Source organism: Pholcus phalangioides, unplaced genomic scaffold, assembly GCF_987345545.1.
Source record: "Pholcus phalangioides strain wild (caught in Gottingen) unplaced genomic scaffold, Ppha-v1.0 ptg000015l_1, whole genome shotgun sequence".
In the NCBI taxonomy this organism is placed as follows: Eukaryota; Metazoa; Arthropoda; class Arachnida; order Araneae; family Pholcidae; genus Pholcus; species Pholcus phalangioides.
This window is the reverse complement of record NW_028301608.1, coordinates 46,954,961-46,976,324: the sequence shown is the minus strand read 5'-3', so window position 1 is coordinate 46,976,324 and position 21,364 is coordinate 46,954,961. Positions and strand designations below refer to the sequence as shown.

The 21,364-nt window shown below is 33.6% G+C and overlaps 1 protein-coding gene across 1 annotated transcript; it reads right to left on the bottom strand.

Moving 5' to 3' along the window:
* Window positions 1-550: 550 nt before the first annotated feature.
* On the bottom strand, window positions 551-20,337 carry LOC149076113 (DNA repair protein XRCC1-like). The gene is made up of 14 exons (XM_089243641.1): window positions 20,186-20,337; window positions 17,807-18,004; window positions 16,663-16,821; window positions 13,297-13,383; window positions 12,974-13,085; window positions 12,686-12,765; window positions 9,895-10,243; window positions 8,809-8,968; window positions 7,907-8,023; window positions 7,414-7,517; window positions 6,067-6,283; window positions 5,624-5,899; window positions 4,548-4,623; window positions 551-3,751 (listed from the first exon to the last, which is right to left on the bottom strand). The coding sequence occupies exons 1-14, from the start codon at window positions 20,234-20,236 to the stop codon at window positions 3,638-3,640; spliced, it is 2,100 nt and encodes a 699-aa protein (XP_089099767.1). The 5' UTR covers window positions 20,237-20,337; the 3' UTR covers window positions 551-3,637.
* Window positions 20,338-21,364: the final 1,027 nt, after the last annotated feature.

The following is a 21,364-nucleotide window of genomic DNA, read 5'->3' as shown; positions in this document are numbered from 1 at the left end:
AGCGATTTTAAAGTCAAAAATTTCATCACTTGGTCCAGTCCTTTCTCAGTGTTCTGGAACAGTGTTTTGTCATGGGTTTTTCCCCCAAGTTATTATCTTCAGTGTTGATTGTCCAGGAGAGTCGATACATCAACAGTATATTCTTCCTTAACAGTTGCTTTATCTCTCGATAGACAAATTTATTCAGTCTTGAACTTCCTCTTCAGTCATCAGATTCAATCTGGATCCAATGTTATTTATCCGATAAGTGCAAGAGCTTCCGCAGCTGTTTGTTCTTTTCAAGACATTTTGGATTTTCTTCTACTCTATAGAGGGTTGTTTACAAGGAGGAACAATATTTCGTACTAAAGAACTGTAAGTACTTTTCACTTTTAAAATTGGTGCAGAATGATTTTTGAACACATTTTGAGCATTTTTTTTAAATATAACCACACCTCTGTGATGCATGGTTGAGATAAAGGCAGCGTTAGAACTTACAGGACGTTCTATACACTGTAAAATGTACGCTATAAGTAAAATGATCTTTGGTGAAGAATTTCAAATGCAAAAAGAAGAAATGAAAACAAAAATTTTATTCCCGAAAATTCAAATAGTAATAAAATAAGTTGTAAATATGCAACTACATATTTTTTTTTTACTATGTAATTATATAGTATAAAATTTTAATGACATGTTAGCATTTTGGAGTCATTTTATGGGCGCCACAAATTTTCATGACTGGATTCGTTACAACTTAATGATTCTCTTAGGCTATCAAGACTCACAGTCTGAAATAGTAAATCAGCTGCTGCGACTAAGGCAGCAACAAGATACTCAGCGAGCTGGGACAAATATGCATACTGGTCTCCCTTGCAATGTTGGATAAACAATTAGAGATACCTTTCCTGTGGTGCATAAAAAAATATCTTTAATAAGGATAAGCCATTCCGTTTGATTGGAATAATATCGCTATCTCTCTGATTTTAAGGAAAGAGAGAGAAAACATGCAGAGACTTCCTTTATAGTTGAAACTATAAGAATGTTTATAAATTTCTATAGAATTTTTCATGGCTCCGGGTTACTTTGAACAAATTGAGAGTGTCTGGAAAATTCATAGACAAACAATTCACTGACCACAGTTCAATGCGAGTGAATGAATGAGTGAGCAAATGATTCACTGAGTGAAAACAATTAATCACCAAATGAGCCAATGAGTGAACTGATGAGTCAGTGAGTGAGCAAATGAGTCACTCTCACTCACTAGACCACTTACTATGTCACTCGATTACTCTCTCAGTAGGTAGGTAACTCACTTTCTACAAAGCACACTCTATCACCAGGTTGTTCTCTTACTAACTAGGTTGGTTGTACACTCAATCACCAGGTCACGCACTTACTCACTAGGTCTGTCACTCTATCACTCAGTCTACCACTGGGTCGTCCACTCACTCACTAGATCACTTACTCTATCTTTAAGGTCACTCACTTCATCATTCACTCGATCACTCTCTCAGTAGGTAGGTAACTCACTTTTTACAAAGCACACTCTATCACCAGGTTGTTCTCTTACTAGTACAACCAACCTTTGTTGGTCAGTGATTTTTCCTGTGGTGAATAGTTGGCAGCGAATTTTACATAAACTGTTCTAATTTTTATTTTATGTGCACTGTATGGAAATATGCCAAAGGTGCATTAGGTGGTTTTTCAAGCACCAAAAAATTTTCACCAATGTGCAGCTTAGAGCCTGGAACATTGGTCTAGAAACAAATATCATTGACTGGATGCTAGTCTTTTATAAAATCACCCATTATTTGGATTGCTTGACCCATGCACAACGCTATAGAAATCTAAAAATATAATAATCACAACAATGAAAAAACATCACAGACTAAAACATGTGTGGCATCTCGACATTGAATAAAATCAGAGAGAGTTGAAGCAGCCCGATCAAGAGAGAAACAGCTACTTTTATTTGATCTGTGAATACTTTTTAACCAACTGTAGAAATTTGTTACAGCTGTTTTGAGGAAACATTAAGTTTTCTTCACTAATTTGGATTATGACAGTGGTTAGTTTTATTTAGTTCTAAGAGAAAACCCTTCCCTTCCCTCTGAAGATTTTCTTGAATACCACGGAAGGGGATATAACCACAGAATAATAATCAAGTTGTCTGGATTTCAAATCACATTTGGGGGGATTTAGACTAAAACTTGGGAACATTATAAAATTGGAAGAAAGGGTAATGAAGAAAAAATTTAAAAAATAACTAAAAAGACCAAAATCTGACATTAATATGAGGGCATCCCATAATCTGAATTAAAATAGGAAACACAACTCCGAATGCATTCTCATATGTACTATATCAGAAAAAATTTATTTTTTTTAAAAACTCATCATACTAAAACTTTTTAAGTTGCTCCAAAACTCATTTAACTTCATAATAACATTCTAATAGAACTCTCAGACAAAAATATATTTTTGACAGATAAGCATTTATTTATTACAGAAGAACCTTGATTAACTAAGCATCTATCAACCGAGGTATGTGGTCTGCCCAAGGTATGCCATTGGTTATGTATTCCTTTTACAGGTACTGCAGGATGAGTGGAATGAAAATATCGGGTTGTAGTAGCAAATAGAAGAGAGTTTGTCTTGATAGGAGAAGGGGAGGGGGAACTATTAGCAATCTTAAAATGAAGATCTCATTGGTCATGGAATTATTACATCCATTATTGGTTCAATCGCTGTAGAAACAATGGTTGGAGATCGAAAGCACAACTGAGCAGAAGTTGAAAGTCTGCGCTATGAATGGTTTTCTCATGGAAAATTCCCAGACAAACAATTCATCAACAGGAAAATTAATCTCCATCATCAGCATGCATATTTTTGAATGAGTGACCAAGATAATGATCTGAGACAGCTCTTACTTTATCATTCATACTCTCTCAGTAACGCATTGTCTCTGTAGCTCACTCACTCTATCACTGTTTTTAGCTAGTCAATTAGGAACAAATGTGGTGATGAATGTTGTTGGTTAATTTTCCAATCAATGAATTGTCTTAAAATTTTCTGTCAGTGAACTTTTGGAGGGGAAATTTTCTGGAAATTAAGTCAAGGTTAGCTGAAGAAATTCAAGAGACATATTTAGAGCTTAATATGTGCAAATAAAACCTATCATTGGATAAAATAAATTTATCAATGATTAACAAACAGTTTCAAAATTTTCAGGAATCATCCCACATTTCTATCTTTACTTCAGAATATAAAAGACAGATGACAGCACAAACATGAAACAACATAACTGAGGCTCTTGATATCCAAGGTGACTATGGACCAATTCCTCTCTGGTTAATCAAGGTTCTACTGTATATGTAAAACAATATTTCAGTACACATCCACAGCATAGGTTAAACACAAATATAGGATTCATATACAATATAGTGCAGATCATAAATTGTGAACTCAATTTTTGAGCACACATTTTGCAATTAGATGTCATCATTTTTTCTTGACGATGTAAAATATGTGAAGAGAGGTGCGAAAGAGACATCAAATCTCATATGAAGTGTGGATTTTTTGCCAACTTACACAAAATGAAAAAAAGGGGGGAAGAGAGCATATGTACACATTTATGAACAGTGATGAACGCAAAGGTGAATCACGAGTCAGGGACAACGATGAATGGTTGGAAAGGCACAAATTTTCCATTTTGGTGACATTTATGTATCCAAGCAGGCCGGACAAATATCAGATTGTCATTTTCAGTGAGAGCCTAAATAAAAAAAAATTATAAGTGTACATTCTCACAAAAATTACCACAACAAAAATACATGAGTAAATCAAATATAAATGAGATAAAAGACTTTCTGAATAACAAACGGTGTCATTAACCCTCAGCAATCTGGCAGCAGTAAAAAAAGTCACTAGCTGTTTGCTTCAAAAGTAATGCAGAATATTCACATACATGAAATATGAATTATTTTAGCAATGACTGTCATAAGTAAGTGAAAGATATCATCAAACTTTTGCGAGTACAATCAACAGTAATGCCATAACAAAGTCCTAAGTATGCAATATAGCATAAAATGTTTTGCGATGTCTGAAATAGAAGTAAAACATTTGTGTCACCTTCACGAATCAAGAGTCCAGCTTTATGAAAGGGAACATCTAGCCTTTTGTAATCATTTCACACTAATCACTAAGACTTTGCTTAAAACTAAAATGACTTACCAAAAAATTTACATAATTATTTTATTTTCTCATTATGTGATAGTGAAAGGGTTGAAGAAGTGTTAAGAAAGGAAACTGATCAAAGGGTAAAGAACTTGTGCTCAATATGCTCAGAAGCCAAAATTCTTTTCATAAACTGTGGGGGTAAAAAAATGCTAATAAACTGCAAAAAAATGCACAGATGTCACTTGAATTTATGTTGAAAACTACACTATGCAAGTTTTTTGGCATGTTAATTTCAAAATTAATTATGGAAAAGATAGAATACTTTCATATTTTCACAATTTATTCTACAATTTAATGATTCTTGTCATGCGAAAACTACTCAAAATTCTTACATCATCAAAACTTCCGCTCCATTTCGATTTGGTTACAACATACTTGACATCTTGTCCCATGTAATCAGCAATATAACTATGAAAGGGGAAAAACATTGCTAATCAGATGAAATTAATTGAACAATTATCCTGCCTATTTTCAGACAAATAATACACAAAATATACAATAAAAATATCTCGATTTCTAATGAGATGAATTTATGTACTTAATTATGTACTTATGAGTGTAATTTTTACACTCAATTTTTCAATGTGTAGTGTAATTACAGACTACTGAGTATCCAACTTCATAAAAAAGTTTTGGGGATTCGTAAATTTCCAGGAATAGGGAATGAAGATCTTTTTTGCTTTTTTAAAGTAGCTATATTTGTATGTGCAGATTGCATGCTATTGTATTTTTTTTTTCACTAATAATATTTTAATTATGTATTTACAGTTAAATTCTGTTATTATGGGATAGTAATACAATCACTTTTAGACAAAATTTTTTTTTCTATATTCAATGTAATAAAAGAACATCCTATGGGATAGAGATAAACATTTTTTTATATTTTGGGGCTTGCTACAGCAAAGTTCAGCTGCATTTTATTTAGTATCTACAAATATTGTTCAATTTGATAGCATGCTTAAAAATATCACTAATAATTCATTCTAGATCTGACCTACACCAGTGCCAATGAGTATATGATACAGGACACAGCTTTCCCCCCCCCCCCCACAACCCAGATAATTGAGAATTGTACAATGTTTGAAACCACTTTACCGCACACCAACTCTGGTCATATTGCCATATAGCAATTTCCAACCAGTGGAGATGGGCGGGGAATGAAGGCACAGTCTATCTGTAGGCGCCCCAGGCTAGGTTGGTAAAGAACTTGTTTCCTATATATGTTCTTTTCCTGAATTTGAACCCGTGAACCTCAACAGTAACCTTCATGGATGCAGACGAGCATCTTACCACTGCATGTATTTGAAACTAGGCTTTCGTGAAAACTCCTTTGAAATTATAATAAATACTTACTGCACAAGATAAGAAAAGAAAAACTGAACTTAACAGAAATGAAATTGAGAGTTACCCATTATAAGCTGTGATGTACCTCTCCAAGTTGTGTAACTCTTCATCTGAAAAATCTCCATACAGGTAAAAACATTTCCCTTTAAATAAATTGGGTAGTGCTATCAGTGGAATGTCTGTTGTATCTATCTTCTGAAATAGTTGTGCACCATTCTTATGATCAGAGTCATTATCACGAGCATCATTTCGTATATCTTTTGCTTGAAGATTGTTTTTAATGCCAGGAGACTGCTGCTGTTGCTCTCTTATAACTCGATCAGCTTGACGTTGTTTGAACCTAGATGGGAAAAACATTTATATCATAAAAAAAGAAAATTATCTGGTGAATAACACATTCTCAACATCAGAAATGTAACAGTAAATAAATCAGTAATTTGTACAAAAAGTTACCGCCTAAATCAAATAATTGAAAAGTAATAAACCATGATAATACCAACAACTTACTTTTTGAATTCATCCTCAGTATCCCCACCGGAATAACTATCAACATCTGTATCTGCTAAATAGTCATCTTCAGACTTCTCTGAGCTTGAATTTCCATCATCATTAGTCGCAGGCTGTGAAACTTGGAATAAAGATTTTTGCTTAATACCTGTTTCTGTGCTTGGTTTGGGACTGTGGGTGGAAATCTGTGTCTTTGGGGAAGCAGAACTTGGACTTCCTAATTAAAAAATGAATAATAATATGAGCAGAAAAGAGTGATCAATACATTTTACTTTCTAGTGTGGAAAAAAATAAATTTAGGTTGCACGATTTTTGATTTAAAAAGTATTCAGTAAAAAAAAGCAATCACAGAAAAAAAATTTCATTTTAAATTTATGAATTACACAAATACAAAAAAATCGGTGAATATTATGAACTTTTCTGAAACTTCTGATAAATGAAAATAAAATTGATCTTTTCAAATTTTGATCTTTGAAAATTGAAATTGATTGAGAGGAGCCTAACACAAAGGAAAGGCAATTTCAAAGTAGACAGAAAATTATCATTATATTGGGTATTGTTGCAGCAAGGTTTCACTGTATGATATGATGGATCCTGCTCATAACGTTTTTCAAAAAATTGTCATGAAAGAACGTTGTAAGTGGGAAAATGCTTCAAATGGAAAATCTCAGTGAGGGTTAATAAGAGTTGGGACCATGAAAATGAATCAAACTAAATGGGAAAATCTTCTAAGTAGGAAAGTTATAAGCAAGATCCACTATACTCTCATGTGTGCACATACATAAGCTGATTTAATGTCAGAGGTAAAAAATGTAATGGTTTGAGTCTGCAAGGAATGAATTGGAACTGAAGCTAATCTTGCATAAATGAAAGACATAAAATGGGTTCCTCTAATAGTATCACTCAACTGCCCACTTCAAAGATAAATCTCTAGATATATAAAATAGCATGTTCTGACTTCAGATTCATCATCATCAAGCCGAAACCGCTGACGCTTTAAATATGAAATTTGGTCATATTTTATAGTGTAAGGACTCACTAAAAAGGGATTTTTCCAAAATTCAACTGCTGAAGAGGTCATAAGGTGTGGGGGAGTCAAAAGTTATATGGAGATATCATTGCAGAGCCAAAATCACTGAAGCTATAAATATGAAATTTGATCAGTAGTTTTATTTTATGTAAGGACTCACTCAGAAGAAATTTTTCAAAAATTCAACCCCCGAAAGGGTATGGAAGGGGGAATTTTTCAGATTACCAAATTCAAGCAAGCAAAGCTGCAGGTAACAGCTAGTATTACAATTACTGAATGTGCATAAAAATTTGTACTAGGGCAAAAAATATAATTACCCTTTTCACTTCCTTTCAATGTTTTTTGGCTAATTTGATCATTATCTTCTTTCTCATCCTCTTCCTCTGTAGTACTGTCTTTTGAATACTTGCCGAGCATATACCTACAAACAAGAAAATTAAGAATGTCATGCATTCATGAGAGAATATGGGTATCTAATAGTATAACTCAGGCTTATTTATGGTGGCCTTGAATTTCTAAACATTACAGATTTTGAGCATACTTCTCACTGTGATCTCTCCTATTAAATACAGATATGAAAATTACTATGGCTTTAAGAAAAAACCACTGTACAAAAGTACTGTAATAATAATTACTTTTGGGTGTACACTACTACCAAAAATTCTTACTTTATTTCAGATTGTTTGTATATTTTTCTTTTGAAAATTTCATCTCATCGAGAAGCTGATTCTAACCAATCATATTATAGAAACTATTGTACCAGCTATTAAAGAAAAAAAAGTCACCTCGGAACTTAAAAAAGGAGCTTACTTCCTCCAAGGTAGCAGCATTTTCTTTCTGTGACAGTCAAAAATCCATTCATTTTTGACAATCCTACCACCTTTGCTAAGAACTTGCATATACTTGGGAGTATTGACAAATGCACATCTGAAAGTTAAAAAATATATACAGGGTGTTTCAAAAAGAATCATCTGATTTAAAAAAATCATAACTATTCAACTTTTAATCTATTTTGATCGAATAATGTATAGGTAGAAAGAGAGAAATCTTCAGTTTCACCCAGTTGCCAACACGTAGTGCTAACCCTCTTCCTTCAGCTGCCACTTTAGTGTTTGTCAAGATGGTGTGACTGCACAACAGAAATCATTTCGTATTCTAAGCTTTGTGAAGTGTGAGTCCGTAACAACTGTTCATCGTGCTTTTTGTTGACAATACTTTGGTGTTGAACTTTCTACCGCTCACAGCATTAAGTGATGGTATAAACAATTCCGAGACACAGGTTTTCTGTGTAAAGGGAAATCCCCTGGCTGTCCCCACAGGTCAGACAAAAATGTGGAGCGTATCTGACAGAGTTTTGCACGTAGTCCACAGAAATCCACTTACAGTGGATGCAAACATGCTCGCAAAAGCTAGGGATGAATTTGACTACCATATAGACATATGCCGTGCATCTCAAGGTGGACATATTGAGCACCTTTAATTTGGTTTGTAAAAAAAACTTTATGATTAGCCAAGTAATATAAAATTAATCTTATGTCTATGTTCAATATTTTTCATAACATATAGGCCTACATTTCAAATCAGGTGATTCCTTTCGAAACACCCTGTACATCAAAATACATTTCAACATATAAATATGCATTTTTGCATACAAATATTTGCATTGCGACTCATTCACAAAAATAAAAGTTATTCAAGCTAAAGATAATCACATTAAATGAGTGCATGTGGAATCCCAATCTCCTTTGTACTTAGCACCCATCTCTAGAGCTGCATCTCTAATCTCACTTCGGAATGGGTTCTGGAATCCACTTAGCACGAAGACAACTTTTGCCATTATCTTGTTGAAAGGTTTTTGCTTCTTGTGGATTCCTGCAATAAACATGAGTTCCTGCTTTGAATATTTTGTGATATAAATAAAAAATATCTGCTGTAAATGTCTGGTAATATTTCGGTTTGACAGAATTTTTTTTTAGTTTAAATAAAGCCCTTTCAATACCCTTAAACGAAATTATATAGAATTTATTTTAATTACAAAACAAAGTAACCAATAAAATTTGTATTTAAATCTAATAAAAAGAAAAATTTCAGATGAGAAAAGACTAGCAAAGACAGAAAAATACAGTGTGTTACGGGCAAATAATTAAAAAATACACCAATATATGTTTCTGCACTCATAGGTGCCGTTTTCAAGATGAAAACAAAGATGTTCTATGATCACACAGATTACTCTGGGATTACTCATACAACCACTTTGTTTTCACCTTGAAAATAGCACCCATGACTGCCAAAACATATGTTGCTGTGTTTTTTTTTGGTTTTTTTAAAAATCTATTTATTTGTCTATAGCACATCGTATTTTTCTGTCTTTGCTGTTGAAAGCAATTTAGCCCAGATAACAGGTAGCATGAAGATAAATTCCAATATGGTGCCTTAACCTAAGATGGTAAGACATTCACCTGGTTCACCATAAAACACACTATGTTTTGTGAGTTCAAAACTTACTCATTCTTTGTGAAAGTTTTCCCTGACCAGGGATATTACTCCCATCAAATGGGATTAACACCTCTAGATGAAAGATAGCAGGAAGAGAACTAAAAAAGCATGTACTATGGCAAAAAAAGTTCTTGTCTCAATAAGTTGGAGCCTTTTGGTGAGAGCTATAAAAGAAAAGCTGCTTGGAATCTGTTATAAACTATAAGGGTCCTGGTCCAATTAGTCTTAACGTAGAATGACAAAAAATAAATAAACAAAATAAAATAATAAATGCTTAATATATTATAATATATTATTCAAACCTTTTTCCTTTTCATCTCTCAGCTTAGTTGTAGAAGCAACATCCTTAGGTACAGAATTTCTATTAGTTTGAGTTTTAGAGGTGACATCCTTCACGATAGAATTTCTATCAGTTTGTGTTTTGGTAATCTTGTTATTCTGTGAAATAGGAGGAGGAGTCTTGGGTATGTTCTTTTTGACATCTTTGACTCTGACTGATGTAGAACGCTCGCCGTCATCAGAATCAGAACCAAAAATATTTTTATAGCCTATCTTCTCCTTCTTTACATGGGTTACAGGAGATCTTTTAACAGGAGGACTTGATGATGAAGATATAGCATCATCTGCTAGCTTCCTTTTTTGGCTGGCAACCTGAGACAAATAAAATGTAACATTGTCAATGACAAATTAAAAAAAATTCCTCAGTGATTCAAATGATATGAGCCTATTATAATATGATAATTTATAACACGATAACCCAAAGTCCTTCACTAACATACAATTTTTGTTCAACTCCTTTTTTCCATGTTTTGCCACAAGTATGCTATAACAATTATACAGGTTGTCCTATAAGTGCTATGAAAATTTGAGAAAAAACAGTGTTTAAATGCGGAAAAAAACAGTTTTACTCGCATTTAATATTGTCTTTTCCCAAATTCGAATATTTTAGTGAATATTGCATTTAGGAACCTGGAAGTTTTTTGTTTGCATCAGGAGAGAAAGGGCAACAACTTTCTCATTGGAAGTTTGAGCACGGGGAAGACCATATAAAAATTTGGATATTTTTTATTTTGTTACACACTGTATTTTCACTCTCAAAATAGGTAAACAAGGCAATTTTTGAACACCTGTTGAGCATTTTTTAAACTATAATTATACCTCTACGAAAGAAAGTTATGAGATAAAGGAAACGATAGCATTTACAGGACACCCTGCATACAACTATATTACACGTTATGTTACAACTTTCAAGCTATTTTTCTCCTTGCAAAATCTCAAATTTCTGAAAACGATTTGCTATTAGCTCATAAAAAAGGTGAATCATTCTGACATTTTCTGGCACTAGGTATTTCAATTTTTTTTTCTTGAACTTCAAGTTATTAATGTGCCTGTTTCTGCTTCAAAAAATGCTTAATTAAAGCTGTGGAATTTCTTCGATGCACTTTTCAGGCCTATAATTAGTTTTAAAACATCCTATACTATATGAATACATGCAGTTGAATATTAAAAGACAACATGGGCACATTAATTTTTATGATTGAGAAGATATAACTGAAAAGTTAAAATCAATGTTATTGCATGGATTTTGAACTCAAAAGTAGGTTCGGCTAATTACTTCATATTTAATTTTCTCAGCTTCATATTTCTAAGTGAACTCAATATTTCGAAAACTAAGAATTCAATTCAATTTTTTAAATTATTGATATGGCGGAAAACAGCACTAAATTCCTTCATTTCTACAGTAAAATCAGCAATTTTAACACTGATTTCTATGGGATCATTCTTTGCCTAACCCTCAAAGTGATGCTGGTTGTGACATCTATTCAAAAAGCATTACTCTTAGTCTTACTAAATCTCATTACTTGGCAGCATTAAAGAAGTGAAAAACCATTGTAAAAGGCATATACACATCTGATACGAATTGATAGGGAACCATGACAACGAAAGTAAACATTCCGAAAGTGATTGTTGATGCCCAGAAACCATTGTTGCTCGACAGTTATTTGCCCAGCTCTGACAAACTTTTAAAGTAGCCTATCATTTAAGTCGTGTGTCATTTGGTATACATGCAAAATTTGACGACGATAGATCTAAAACTGTACATTTGTACAGAGAAAAAACGCACACACACAGACAGAAAATCAATTTTACATAAATAGATAAAAATGTATATGCAATGATAAATCTGAGTCCACAAATGGAAGCTGGGTTTCTATGTGTTTTGTATAAAATTACTATATTATTCAATCTGAATAACAAAAATTGATATTATATAAAGAAACAGAAATTTCTTGTCAAAAAGCTATTGTCCTATGCTTTTAGACGTCAAAGTAATTGGCATCCAGTATTTTTTTAAAATGTGTTTTCAGCAGCCCAATGGCCCTGGCAGCAAAAATCGAGAGTATTGGACACCAAGCAGTCAGTGAGAAGGGAGAAGTGGGGAGCTGTTAGGAGATTGTCTCATTCACAGAAGATTTTGCTCAAGGTGGTTGTCAACAGAACGAAAGATGCAATAATTGATCCAAAGAAGACACTGTGTTAACCACCATACTTCTCAGACCATGTGCGAAAAAAATTATAATCTCCTCCATTTTCTAGACAATCACATACAAAAACAAATTTGCAAATGGGAGCAAATTTTCTGAAGCCCCCATCCCATCAGACTTCTTTGCATCCAAGAGAACATAATTTTTACCACCATGGATTGCATAGTGGGGGGGGGGGGAGGAAAGGATTGCAGTGGGAACTGAAGTGCAGGATGACAGTGAGTATTAATTTGAGGACTAATGTTATGGTATATGCACAGGAATATATAAAATCTTTATGCGACGGAGGGCAAACATGATTTTCTCACCTCCGTCTGTTGTAAAGTTTGATAATTTTATAACTATATTTTTGTTCCTCCAAAAAATTTTACACTTCCTTAACTTTGCCTGCTGGGACAGTTGTCCCTTAGTTCTGGCCCTGGATATGAAACATTAATTGCTACTAACCGTTTTGTTCCTGATGATCAAAAACAGCAAGAAATTATTTTCTGTATTTTAAAGATCAAAATTTTAATCTGAATGAGCAGCAAAAATTTGCAAAACATACATTTTGACCAGTTGGTGAACTACTTTCCAGTTTTGCGAGAGTAGCAGCAGCAAATGATGAATGCTGCATCGCAGGGGGACCTGAAAATTAAAAATAAGAATAAAAATTACGGGAAAGGAGAAAAGAATCAGTGGCATGAATATAAAATCTTCAAGGATGGACTTGAAGATGCACTTAAACAATGTTATTGCTATTAAATTTTTTTTTGTAATAAAAATATGAATAGAAGTTAAACAACCTCACTATTTAATAAAGGATGAAAATTATTTGTAAACTAGGAATACATACTTGGCTGCAAGATTTCCTCTTTTTTCTTTTTCATGTAGTAATGTCCAATGGGGAGAGGACTTTGTTCTTTATCGTCATCTTTGAGCTTGAATTTACCAATTTTGACTTCAGACTAGAAAATTACGAAAATATTTCAATAACCACAGTATGGCACATGTATAATTGGTACAAACTGAGCATTCACTGAATTGTGATGGACTGCTCATATCAAAAGAGTTAGGCAGCACATCACAAGCCATTTAAAATTTATCATTTTTTGAACACAGACTTTCTACACGGATACAGAAAACGGAAGTTGTGCAAACAACTTTTTTTTTACTAACTTGTTTCGAGTCCCTTTCTTTCGCTGAAGTTTTGGAAGGTGCAGATGTGGAATGAAATTTGATAAAAGAAAGCCCATACTGGACATTCTGTTTGGTGAAACACAAATACAACAATAAATAAAATAAATCAATAAAAATTGTGATTGATACTATACATATCAGTTTCTATAGCCAATAAGTGCCGTTCATTTTTTAGATATGCAGGCATCACTTGCTTTATGCAATTAATTGGTTCTACAAAACAGTCATGCAACACGAAATCATGAAAAGTGAGTTGAATTTAATATGGGAAGGATGGGGGATCGGTTTTCTTCAAGATTAAAAAAGTTGAACCGAACAGCAAAGGAGCTTTTTCTTAATGAATTACGTATTCAAACTTATATATGAATAAATTCTATGAATTAAGGCAATATGAATGATTTTTTTATCCAAATGAAATTTATTGTTATCACATAAAAGTACAAGAAAAAAAAAGACAAAAATTTACCCAGGAGTCAATGAAAAAAAATTACCTATTCTGGTAAATGCTCGTAAAAATTAGTATGGAAAACAAAGTATTCAACTAAAAAATTCAAATAAAAATAAAAATTTATGGCAACAGAGGAGTGCAATTTAAAAGCAGTTCTACATGCTGCATGTAAAAATATATATTTCTTAGATGATGGAATCAAAGCAAAAACAACTAGATGCAGCATGTAATTAAATTAAACTGTTACATTATTTAAGAATTACATGAGCAACAGAAAAACATTAAAACAAATTTTCTATACCATCAAGTAAGAACATGTCACATTTTTTAAAGTATGATAAATTAGTATTACGAGTGATTTCTGGTGGTAAAGTACTGTAGAATTTTGGGATAAGTAAAATGTTTCTTCCACAGGGTTTTATGAGGTAAGGAAGTGAATACATATTATTTAGTCTATTTGAAGATAGAGATGTGTTTAAAGGTTAAGAGAATTGACCTTTGAATAGGAGGAGAATAGATTTATAGAAACATGATTGACGCAATGTAAGTATTCTAAGATGTTGAAGTTGTATTGATGGTGTAGTAAAATTATTTGTGATGATTCTAATTGTTCTCTTATGGAGGCTGATTATAGGGTAAAGGGTTGAAAGGTAGTCAGAACCCCCAGACAGTTAGACCATATAGTAGGAGTGAGTGAAACAAGGAGTAATAAAAATGTATGATTCAAGTAAGGTTTGAGATAGTAAAATTTATAAATTGCTAGTCATAGTTTTTTTTTTCAAGTGTACTTGGCATGACTCTTCTATTTAAGATTGTGATCAATGTATATGCCAAGGCATTTAATTGTAGTAACTTGTTCGAGACAGGAACAATTATAATCAGAACTAATAGTACAATTGTGATTATGGAAAATTAAATTAGGGTAAAAGTGAATGTTAGTTTGGGAAGAGAAATTTATAAACTTAGTTTTTGATGTGTTTATCTGAAAGTTGTTAGCAACAAACCACTTTTGAATTCTAATTAAATCAGTATTGATTAGGTTAGTCAGAGATTGGAAATCGTCAGCTGAGTAAAATAATACAATATCATCGGCAAGTATTAATTTAAATTAAATATTAATTAAATAATTTAAATTAATACTTTTTCTGTCTTCATTACTTCCGATTGATTCTAGTGAGTGTGGATGTTTTCTTTCCTGAAGAGCCTGGTATGATATACAGGCTAACTCTTTATAATGAAAAAAGTCATTTTTTGTCTCCTTATAAAAACTTTCATAGCAAAAAGTCAGAGAATTTAACATATTTCTCTCAAGTATAAAAATTCTAATTACATGGAACCACTTTTTTTTTCGTTTAAATTTCTCATGGCATTGTTAATGTGATACCAAACCTTGTTCATCAGTAAGATCTGCCAAGTTGTATCTAAGAATTTCTATCATATTTGTGACAACTACATCATCAAATTCAAAGGATTTAACTATGTTATGCATGGCGCATAGCGAATGGGAGATATGGTATTTTATTGGCGAACCATTAATCTTAGACGTATACTTCCAATTAGAAAATTTTTTCAAATAATGTGTAGTACTCAGATATGTCATTCATGTTTCAAGAGGTTGTAAGGGTTGTATAGTTATTAAAATATAAAAACCAACTTTTTATACAGTCATGTGCCCCAAAACTCAATTAGAAAGTTGTTGCGCTGTCTCCTGATGCCAACAAAAAAAATTCTTCTTTTTTAAGTGCAATGTTCACCGAGATATTTGAATTCAAAAATGGAGGAAAGTTGGGGGGGGGAAACAGTGTTAAATGCAGGTAAAACAGCTTTTCTGCATTTAACTCTGTTTTCTGTCAAATTTTCAAAAATTTTTAAATTCAAATATCTCACTTAGGAACACAGTTTTTTTTTTTGTTGGAACTATGAAACGAGGCAACAACTTTCTAATTCGGTTTTGGTGCACACAGGGCTGTATAAAAAGTTAATTTTCATATTTTAATAACTATACAACCCCTAGAAAAATGAAAGACATATCTGAGTACTACACATGTGAAAATTTTTTCAATTGGAAGTATACCTCTAACATTAACAGTTCGCCAGTAAAACGCCATACCCCAGTTTACTATGCACCCTGTATAAATCTTTAATTTGCAAGCCTGTTTCCAAGGTTAAACTCCAAGATGAATTTTGCAGGTTGGAATTCCTAAAATAAACTTTTAAACAGCAAAATTGCATGAAGCGAGTGATACCTGTATAAAGGGTGAACAATAAGTCCTGGACACCGTTTCAAAATTAATAACAAATCAACCAACTGACATAAAAGAATGCATATTACACTAAAATACTTATCATTAGCACTAGAGTTGTTTTTTTCAATAAATTAAAAAAATTAAAATTTTACTCACAGGTGGCACTGCAAAAATAAAACCTCGACAAAGTACATAAAATGCAACAAAAACAATGCATAACTAATGTTTACGCCAATTTGTGTAATATAAAGCTATCACATTTGAATACGAGTAGATTTTTTTTAGCTCTGGCTACATCTAAACAGGTGAAAAGTTGCTCATGTTGGAATACGGTAGTTTTATGTAATGCAAATAGTCATAACAATTAATTATGCACTGTTAGTGTTGAATTTTATACATTTTTTTATTTTACATACCTGTGAGTGGAATTCAAAGTATTTTTTAATTCATGAAAAAAAAAAATTCTACACCCATGATTAGTAGTTTAGTGCAAACAGTATTATCTCTATGTCAATTGGTTTATTTGTTACTAATTTTTAAAATGCGTCCAGGACTTCTTGTTCACTCTTTATTACTATAGGTTCAAATTCATTTTAACAATGAAAGCAAAATAGGTAAATAAAGTCATCACTAATAACAAGCTGATAATACCTTGTTAAATGGCTGGGTGCACACAATTTGCACTGTATCCCACTTCTCATCTCTCAAATTTTGAGCCAGCTTGTCAGTGTCAAACATCCTAACTCTGTTGGCGTTAGTACCATTGCGACTCTCAAGTGGACTCATAAATGAGGAAGCAACAAGCAATGCCTGTAAATTTTCAAAACTCAATTATTATAATCTGTAGGCTATTGGAAAATTGCAGCTTACACGATAGAAGTCAAACCCCATTATCTTGTGGGGAATGGAAATAAATTTGAGATAATAAGTCAGGTAATGGGAGAAGGGGCACAAAAAAGCTGAAATATAATTTTTTTTATCAACAAATTTTTGACTAGAATGTTTAAGGTTCTCACTTTACTTTTAATAACAAAGATCATTTGATCATTTTTGTCGCACCATTGTCATTTTCTGCACACGAGGGCTAATTAGACCGGGATCAATATCAGGATCAATTTCGGAATCGTCAGGCTTGTTTTTTTTTATACTCATCGAGGGGTTGGTGTGCCAAATCCTTGATGGGGGACTCCCTGTGGTCATTTTAGTGGTTTTTTTTACCTGTGTCAGGAAATTTTTCTGACAAGGACGAACCGGGTATCGAACTCGCAACACCTCTAAACATCCTTTGGTACTTTAGGCGAGCATCTTATCAACCTGGGCATTCCTTCAGTCTTTTATTTGCCTGCACACAGACCTATTTTTTTCTCTGCATAGTATGACAACATAGTGAGGTGCCACCATATATACCAGTATTGTCTATCAAGATTTTAAGTTTGTTGAAACATTTCCCTGTGAACGCCCATGCGATGATGATGGAATTAAGAAGCTATCCATTGGTCATGGATATTACAATCAGTACATACACAGTATTAAAATTTCATTCCCAAGCATTCCCCCCCACAACAAAATCTGTCTAAAATAATGTATTTTCCTCGTGTGTCTAGTATGTAAGGATCCTTCTCCATGTTTCAAGACAGACTGACATGATTTCCGATAATTGTGTCATTCTCAGGCTTCAACTATTATACATGAAAAAAAATTACGCAGGCCAAGGTGACCTGGCACATGTGATTTGTCAAGCTCTGAGAAAGAGTAATAATTAATGATTAGAGTAATATAAACACATTCGACATGCCTGAAAATCCTTATCTCGATCATCAGAACGCTTGACAAGAACTTCCACAAAAGCCGAGTGCTCATTTCCTATGTCGATGTAATGAATGACTGAAGGTGTCTCTAGCTGCACTGTGACCGTTGCTTTCTTCTCACCAGGGGTCACACATTTCCATTTGTAATAAGTCTCTGGTTTGAGGAGATGGTCTGCTTTGTGTACCTTGAATAAAATACACACATATGAAGGAAAGAAATGAGTTTGTAAGCACATATTCATTGCCAAAAGGGATTATGCAGTCGAACCCGTTTATAACGATGTCAAAGAAAACAGCAAAACTATTCCTTATATGCAAATTTCATTGTATCCGTACCAGCTCGAAAAATTATATATTGAAGCAAAATAAAACATTTTACTTGCATGATATGAAATTTCAGTAACCTGTGCTCTCTTAAAATAAATAGGTTAACACGGGTAATGAGTAGTTCAGATAAAATAAACCATAAAACTATAGGCCTATTCTCATACATTCTAGATCAGCGGTTCTCAACGTTTTTTGACTCGCAGAGCCCTGTTTCACTCGAGGCCTTTTTTGTACATAATTTTATGGCAGAACCTGTGTGGTAGGACTCTATTATTTACTTATCTATCCGATTTATTGATTCATTTTATTTTCCTTGGGTAGCCGCGGAGCCCCTGGGAGGTGCACATGCAGCACCGGTTGAGAACCGCTGTTCTAGTAAAAAAATTCAAAATTACGAATTATATTTTGCTTTAATTATTGTAATAAATTAATATGTTTTAAACAAAACAATTTAATACGCAAAAAAGTTTTCTATCACGTTGTATAACTATTGTATTCGAAACATTATCCAAAAGCATTCATTTAGGTTTTCGACAGTTTTTAATGCTTGTCACTTAAAAAAAAACTTTTTGATCTTTGAAGAAGATCGGTACAGATACAGTAGGATCCACACCGCCAAGGACACTGTAAGTCGTCAAGGCAGGCATAATGGTGTCAGGTTAATGCAATTTTTTTAAATTTTCCATTCCAGGTGGTGCTAGTAATGTGGGCTATTCAAATGGTGTCTCCCTTTCTGTAAATAGCATTTGAAAAAGCGTCATTTCCTTTTCGTTGTCTAAACGCATCTTGACTCACTAGGATTATGTTTCTGTCAGTTGTATTTTTCCGATATATTTATTCTTTTTGTAACTTCTACCCTTCTGTTTTCAGTGTCGTAAAGAAAGATCATTATCTTATAGTTTATTATTATTTTTAAAAACCCCCCAAAAAAACTTCAAAAGATAAAATGTAAGAAAAAAGTTCAAAATTTTATAAAAGACAAAACATCTCTTAATGTTGTACCTTGTTCTAGTTTCGGTTTTTTAAACGTAGTGGAGGAGTCCCGCAGGTTGGGATGTAAGCACGCCAACCTATACTGAAACAGCAACCAATAGATACAAAATAGCAACCAAAAGACATCCAATGAGGGCGCTGGCACTGATAAGGGCTCAACACCAATAGGTTTGTTACACTGCAATACGATCATCATGCTTTTTCCTCCCTTTAAATGGTATAATTATTTTCTTGATGCGCACTTACTGAGAGAGAAAAGAGAAGAGAACTTTCCCTGGAATGCAACTGTGCTCCGGCACCGATGACATGTCCAGACATATCCACCGAGTTGACAGTTTTCCACCTTCTACTGACATACACGCACATTCACAACCTTGTCTTTCCCATTGTTCATAGGCCCACAAGGGCAGTCCTTAAGCTGGCGGTTTGCCCAACCAGAGGAAACCACAAATTCTGGTCTGGCTATTATTATTTTAAAGAGTTTGGTACTCAGAGAAACTTACGCCCGGATCGATTTATTATTTCGAAGAGAGTCCGGGTTATATTAATATTATTTGCAATATTATTGTTGGTTTCAGCTTGTGTTATGTTTTCTACACTGGCTTTTTTTTTTTTTTCTTTTTCCGTAGTCAGTCACAGCCTGACTTTTCTCCTCTGGCTGTAGGACGTGTTTGGCGAAGAAAAAAAAAAAAGTCGCCAAGGTGATCTGGATTATACTGCATCTGTTCCCTATATTATTTCAAGGGACTCCCAAGAAATCAATCAGTCCCAGGGCAGGGCCGTAATTAGGATTTTTACCACCAGGGGCATACATTATTTTGCTGTCCCCACACAACTTTAGAATTCGATAATCTTATAACGATGTTCTTTGTTCCCACTTAAAATTTCCGCCCGGGGCAGTCACCCTCCTGCCTCCCTCTAGGTACGGCCCTACCCTGGGGCCCGAGAAGACATGCTATATGCGGGCCGTGCCCGGGTGGGCCCAGGCGTAAAGGTGGCACTTGCATAACTTGGACAAAGGATTTAAACAATGGATAAAATATCACCTTATCCTCGCTGCTGAATGAAACGATGTGGCTGATTTTTATCTCCAGCATCTTTCAAAATTTTTTTTTTTTAAATCTGAACCGAAATTAAAAAATAGCGGGAAGAAGAGAAAATCCCCTTTGTTTACATTTCTAAATGACACGTGGTTGTGGTTAAGAAGAAAAAGAAAAACCGCTTGTCAATTCGATATCATATGTAACTGAACTGACCATACTTTCTCGAGAGAAATACGGGACATTGAGATTCCAAATAAGGGAAAATATGGAACATTGCCAATTATTGCCAAACACGACGCCAAAACCAAACAAAGTTGTCAAATATTGTTGAAATTACGGGGAAATCACAATGACGGGAAATGATGCAATGCTGCAAATTGCAGTAGATTGAAATGTATTCCACGAAAAACAAACGTTCAAGGCAAATGTGGGAGATTAATATTCTTATATATAGTTGCAATTATCATAAAATAATTTATGAGTTGAAAAATATTGTCAATCTTTGACTTCAATAAAGAATAAAAATTCAAGTAGGCTTCGTGTAAAAATACGGGAAAAACCGGGACACTTTTGCCAAAAAGTCGGGACGGCCAAAAAAACAGAAAATACCTAGACTGTCCCGGGAAACACGGGACGTATGGTTACCCTATATGTAACCGAATATCATATTTGATGATGTACAAAAAAAAGAAAAAAAAAGTTATTGAATAATATCGGAGAAAAAAAAAACAAGAAAAAAATTATTGATCCTAAAACTCTGCTTCTGTGAATAAAAATTTTGGAATTTTATCGTGAGTGAAGGTTTTACGAATTTCAAAAGTGAAAATACGGGACGTACCTTCCCTAGCAAGTTCCCTACTTTCAAAATAGATGGCGCTATTTATAATGCACATTGAATAGGATTAACAGATTCGCAAAGTGAGAAAGGAGGACGCCTGCGCACACAACATTAGGGGCGTCACCACTGAGCTATAACTACTATATTACTTATAGCTCACTGAGCATCACTTATCTTAATTTCCCCAATAGATGACGCCACTATTCCAACCGATATACAACCGGCCACAACAATAATTTTTCCCAACTCAAAAGCAGAAACAGGAAAAAAACTGGGAATGGCTTTATTGGTGAATACGTGTTGAGAAAAAATACAAAAACCACTCATATCAATGAATTAATGTT